Genomic DNA, 6124 nt, shown 5'->3' with positions numbered 1-6124 from the left:
ATGTCCTCAAATCAATTTCCCGGCTATAGTTTCTAAAAACCCTTTTCAGTCAATGTGATGGAGAGAACACAATGCGTGCAAATAGTGATTTGCTATCCACCATATGCATTCATACCTATATTCTGTCTATATTGGCCTTCCTTCAACAATGAGTCTAGCTGTAAATTCTGTTTAATAGCCAACGCTATTATAGACGTCATGCTTTTATGTCTCACTCTGCTGACGAAATGTGAAATTGCACGTTTAACACCTTTGGCTCCTCCAAGTTGATGTACTCCTTTATTGTGCATATCATAATCACTACTGAATTGAATGAAACAGAAAATAGATACCAAACATGTAGATTTGTAAATGGTACTGGATTGGAGGCACAGAAAACTGGTTCGACTAACATACTCAAATATGGAAAAAAATGAAATTATTACAGGAGTACATTCCACAGAAGATGACATTTTTTACAATGAATACCACTCATTCTTGCCTATTATTTTAGACTAGATGTAGCTGTAATTACAACAGACATGGCAGACAAATCTGACTGACAAAAACAAACATTTTTAAAATCACTGAAAAAAACATTAGAATCTTTTCCTCTTGAGGATCTCTGGTTTCCAGTTGACAGGGTGGCTTTCCTCCGTCTAAAGAGAAACAGAAACAACTTTAAAAAAACAATAAATAAACGAAATAAACAACCAGTGTCAGCAAAAAAACAAAACATTCTACCAGTTAGTTAGATACTGTACATAAACCATTACCTACAGTAATACATATAGCCTTCACTGCACAATAACTGTGAATAACATCCCCGTTTATCTCAAAGCAGTGGAAATCAATCAAGAACCCCTATTAAAACGATACGACCGTCAGTCTGTGTTGAAAATAAGGAGAGCCCTTCTTACCGCTGTGTCGTCCTCCCTGTACACCTTAATAGTCTTGTCGGCCTCTGCAGTGATCAGCCTGCTCTCTGAGTGGTCGAACATGCAGGCGAAGATCCCTGATTCGCTGTCCAGTGAGCCGGGCTGCACGGCGGCGTGGATGCGCTGGAAGTTGTACCCCGTCCTCCAGTCCCACATGTGGATGGTGCCGTTGTCGGCTGAGGGAGACGGGTACAGGCGTGGTCGTGTTAATGAGCCCCTCATGTTTATCAGCACGGCAGGTCCCAACGTTTTCTACTTTATTAGTTGCCATTCAAAGATCGTTTTTTGCTTTCATCTGAAGTGGTGGTGTTAAATGTACGTGTCAAACCACTGATGTAGTTGTCACATTGACTCCAGTAGGTTTTCTACCTGAGCAGCACTAGTATAGAAGTTAAAGAAAAGGCATTCACACACACACACACACACAATCAGCAATCACGTACCTCCAGACACCAGGACTCCATCAGAGTTAACAGCCAGGGTGTTAACGATTGCATTGTGCCCAGAGAGGTTCTGGATGAAGTTGCCTTCGGGGAACTTCCACTGCTTGATGTTGTCAGCAGAGCCGGATGCAAAGGTATACCTAATGAAAACAGTTAGGACATGAGTTACTGGGTGTTATCATACAAGCTGTTCATTACATTACACCTCCTTGCTGTACATTAATGTCAGGATTACAGCCAGAATGCAAAAGAATAATCGTCAAACAATAGAATCAGAGACCATTCACAGGGTTCCTGCAGCACTTATCAGTTAAGGCGGCTGCCTAAGCAACAAACGGCTACTTTTTTTTTTTTTAAGAGCGATATCCGCCGTGTTCCTCTGTCCTGTTTTTTTCCCTTCCATTCCAAAACGTCAGTCTCCCTTCTCTGCAGACCGCATTAGTCTATCGCACAATCTAGTCCCCCCCCCCCCTCAGTCTGCGTCAAACCCCGCCCTACAACCTTAAATAACACATTTTCTGCAGGAAAACGTGATTCATATCATAAGTAACTTACAAAATGTCTTCCAGGTCAAGATAAAGATAACCAGAGACAGTTTTGCCCATCATCATCTTCATGGTTCTGGACTTACTGTCGGGGGTGTAACACTACTGCCCTGACAGACTTCTTGTGATTCGTCAGGGTGGCTCTGGTCTTCCCGGCGATCAGATCCCAGAGCCTGATGGTGGAGTCATGGCTTCCTGTAGGCCCAGGCAGAGAGAGAGAGTCAATATCTGGGATGAAAAAGGCAGAGACTCGACCAAAAACATCGGCCTTCTGTTACTGAACTTCAAAGCAAAAACCAAAGCTATAGCACTAACACCAGGAAATGAACCATAGATGAGTGTTTTAAGAAGCTTATACTGGAACGAGAGTTCACCTGTGATGATCTGAGGCTCTGCTGCCTGGCATTTCACTGTGGCCACAGTGTTGGTGTGTCCAGACAGGGTGTGTACGTTGGCCTTGGTTCTAATGTCCCACACCTAGCAGATGAAACTAAACTCTTAACTCCCAAAGTACATTATCCATGCAAGCATTTCTATAGGAAGAATAAAATGTATACAAAGTAGCTAGCACTAGCCATTTTGTGCAGGAAAAGTTTGTGTTAACTGGCAACAGGGCAGCGGAGTTGTGAAACTATTTTGTATTGGCGGTACCAAAGGATTAAATGATCATAATCTGTTGCTGTTTTATTTTTTTCTGTTGCTGTTAACTGATAAATGGTGCTTGCAGAAGTGTTAAAAGGCATGTAAAAAGTAAAATTGCACGAGAGGGAGTACGGTATTGTTGAATATACATAATAATGCTGATATTAATAATGATATTTAGCAATAGGGTACTCCTCATAGGGTATGACTAATTCATAATTCAATAATTAATTAATGTTATGTTCACATCAAATCTTCCATGCATTATTATTTTATTCCATTCACTGAGGAACCTACCCTAGCTGTGGCATCTCGACTGCATGTCACCAGGACGTCGATGGTGGGGTGGAGGTCCAGGCCGTAGACTGCACTGAGATGGCCGTGGTAGTGCCTGATGACCTAGAACACACACAGAACAAACAGCAACCGTTAAGTCAACTCAACAACAAAAAAAACAGTATACACAGACACCAACGTTCCCTGCCAACAACAATTGACCTCAGACACACAGACACCAAAATTGGCAGATGGTGGCATGGCCAAAGCCCCTAGTTTTCATCAGCCACTTAAGGTGAATAATCCAGAAGGACATACCTTGTTGTACTCCAGATCCCAGCACTTGACCTGCTTGTCTTCCCCACAAGAGAACAGGTAGGGGCTGCGGGTGCTGACGGCCACGCCCCTCACCGTGCTGATGTGACCCGTCAGGGAGAGCTTCAGCTTGCCGCTGGCCAGGTCCCAGATCTGTGGACACACAAGGGGGAAAGGAGCTGGAGTTAAGGGGGTTATGTATTTTGCTGTCATACAGGAGCTGGTTTGGATATGCTCAGGGTTAATAATCTTTGGGTATGCGGTCTAGAGTTGGTCAATTGCCACTGACTCGGGAGGAATAACAAAAAAAACAAAAACAGACGAGGAAAGTATTTTTTAAAACAGTATGCCGAGTAAGCATAGTTCAACTGCATGCCCTACGGTATCTCAACAAGTACTTGTTGACTCCCAGGGAACAAAAAATACTGTGCGTCCTCACCTTGATTGTTCTGTCAGCAGACCCGGTGACAAACCACTGATTCCCAGGCTCCACAGCTATAGACCTCACCCAGCCAAGATGGCCACTGATGACCTGCCATTGAACAGCACAGCCGATGAATACCAACGTCAAGAGTACAATACTTTACCCATGAGTGTATTGTGGCCATCACGTATAGATAAACACTGTTACAGTGTAGTGGCGTGTGAGAGAGTCCTTTAGAACATGTTCCAAGGCGAGGTACGAACCCGGAACAGTTTCCATGGAGGATGCCACTGGGGTTTGGGCATGGTGGGTGCTTTCCTCGCTGCCAGCGCAGAGTTCTTGGTGCCACCTCCTTCCATAAGTGACTACAGAGGGGGAACAGCATTTGAAATATGTACAGAAATTGCCAGGTCGAAAGTTGGAACGTGAAATATGATATGTTCACTGACCTTGTTGACAATGAACGAATGATTCAACATTGATTCAATGATATTGAATCGATGTTGAAATATCAAAAGGTACACATGATGGGTAAAAGTCTGTTGAATATAAAGAGTGAAAAATTACCATTGCGTGTGAGTGAGGAGGCATGGATCTCTCCGCCCCCCCTGCATGCCTGTGAATGTCCCCGACGCCGGCTGCAGTGCGACTAGCGTCCTGCCTTCAAGACATCACAGCATGACAATGTTAGATGTTGACAGACGAAAGCAGTGAACGCTCATATGTACCACTCTTTGTACAGTAAATAACTTGCTGCTAAAACCTTCTCTTTAAAGACCCTGTTGATCTATCTATCCATCCATCCTACCTGGATTGAGATCCTGGTAGAGTCAGAGCCAGGGCATGAACTCCTCCCTCACTTGGAAGCCTGTGCAGCTGGGTGTCTGCAGTCAACGCCACCCCTGAGGACATAACGCCAAACCATCATTTAAAGAGGAAGTCAGAACTATTTTACACTCAGTTCATAAGATGATCTAGGATGGGAAGTCTTACCAGGTCCAGATGGGTATGCGTGAGTTCCAGTGACCAAGTACTCTGGATCATCTCCTTGAAAGCAAAAGTGTGCAGAGGTTTAATTCAAGCTTACAGTAGTTATCTATGAACTTCAGGTGAGCAGGCTGGAACCTCACAAATGGACAGATAAGTCTGGAGACACATTCAAGGTATGTAACAATAAGCAACTGTCCTCTTGGTATATCATGATGATGGTGATCTCACCTGACTGACTGTAGTTCTGGATGCTGAGCATGTCTGAGCCCAAGACTCTGTCCTTCCCTTCTTTTAGGACAGGCATGTGTAACACAGCGCCATAGTCTGCTCTCAGCTTGGCAGCCATCTTCACCTTGTGGCTATGGATAAATTACCCAAAAAAACTCATGTGATGTGAGAAGCTATTCACAATTAATATATATTACAAGAAAGCACGGTAGAAACACTTTACCTTTGATCATCCAAGGCGACTGGTTTGGCATGGTCAGCCACAAACATGTCATGACTTCTCTTGAGGGACCTGAAGACCAGGGTGTGGACAGAGTGCTTCTGCACATCCTAAGGCAAGAACACGGACACGTTCGTTAAAAGCATTTTTAAGGACATGTACACAGGACTGAAGCATAGCTTGTAGAGCGCACACAAAGCGAAGTAGAAAGTGTAGTATCTGGTCTACAAAATTGCTAATACACTACCAAAAACGAACTTTTGAATTTAGAGGAGATACTAATTTAAGATTGGATATGCGCTGGAAGGGCTAGCGAGTATCTGGAATACAATGGTCTACGTTGTGATCGTGTAATGCTAACGCATTAGCTTTGTGCGGCTCAGGCACCACATCAAAGAACTATCAATTTAACAAAATAACATACCTCCGTCATCTTTATCCCAAATTATCAAACTGCAATATTCGGCTAAATCTGAGGATGAAAATAAAGAATTCAACGCTATCAACTGTGCTTCAAAACTAAGCACAAGTTCTTACGGCGCGAGGGCTGACTGTACCGGATGTAAACAGAATTCTAGATGACTATTCTTTCCGGGTTAGCGAATCAGCCTTGAGACAAAGAGGAGAAACGCCGCCCACAGGCCAAAGTTAGTTCAGAAAAATCCATACATGGCATTTGAAATAATCATGGTACATCATTACACATTATTCGTTTTTAAGTTATAAAATATGTCTGCTAAATGAATACAGTAAATTATGTATTCTTTGTTCTACTTGATTGTATAGTATTGCATTCACTGGATACAAATAAAGCCTGTGATAAGACCACAACCATCTCAGAAGGAAAACAGTTCAAAGTGTTTATTTGGATTTCAGTATTTCTTGTTCTGTATGACACCATGGTGTTTGTCGAGCAAAGTTCATTGATAAAGTCGATATTTTTCAGTATGATGCAATCAAACAGACATTTCCATAGTGCAATATTGTTCTGATGGTTCGAATTGACTGATTTAATCAGTTCAAGCATTACTTCCTTATGGTACTGTAGTATTTTTTTTTACAGATTACTAAACACATCAATGAATAACATGATCAGATTTTTTGGTTGACCTCAAACGAGCTTC

At 42.7% G+C, this 6124-nt stretch overlaps 1 protein-coding gene across 2 annotated transcripts; it reads right to left on the bottom strand.

Annotated features, from left to right (window-relative positions):
* Positions 1-255: 255 nt before the first annotated feature.
* plrg1 (pleiotropic regulator 1) lies at positions 256-5560 on the bottom strand. Of its 2 annotated transcripts, none has more exons than XM_067250423.1 (15): positions 5425-5560; positions 5004-5110; positions 4781-4911; positions 4556-4609; positions 4371-4464; positions 4130-4223; positions 3826-3927; positions 3578-3670; positions 3142-3291; positions 2845-2946; positions 2280-2382; positions 1992-2100; positions 1361-1500; positions 900-1093; positions 256-638 (listed from the first exon to the last, which is right to left on the bottom strand). In XM_067250423.1, exons 1-15 carry the CDS (start codon positions 5431-5433, stop codon positions 579-581), a joined length of 1542 nt encoding a protein of 513 aa, XP_067106524.1. In that variant the 5' UTR covers positions 5434-5560; the 3' UTR covers positions 256-578. The 2 variants fall into 2 exon arrangements, with proteins under 2 accessions (XP_067106524.1, XP_067106525.1); XM_067250424.1 differs by having other exon boundaries at positions 4556-4606.
* Positions 5561-6124: the final 564 nt, after the last annotated feature.

The sequence above is a fragment of the Osmerus mordax genome, chromosome 14 (genome assembly GCF_038355195.1).
Source record: "Osmerus mordax isolate fOsmMor3 chromosome 14, fOsmMor3.pri, whole genome shotgun sequence".
Lineage (NCBI taxonomy): Eukaryota > Metazoa > Chordata > Actinopteri > Osmeriformes > Osmeridae > Osmerus > Osmerus mordax.
The sequence above is the reverse complement of the archived record's forward strand: the minus strand, read 5'-3'. Positions and strand labels throughout refer to the sequence as shown.

Bases quoted from the DNA above. Each gene is read 5' to 3' on its own strand.
- plrg1 (XM_067250423.1), bottom strand. The intron at 2,101-2,279 runs GTGAACTCTCGT...CTGGGCCTACAG, and splicing joins AGAGCCTCAGATCATCACAG to GAAGCCATGACTCCACCATC. The intron at 1,094-1,360 runs GTACGTGATTGC...CGTCTCCCTCAG, and splicing joins TGGAGTCCTGGTGTCTGGAG to CCGACAACGGCACCATCCAC.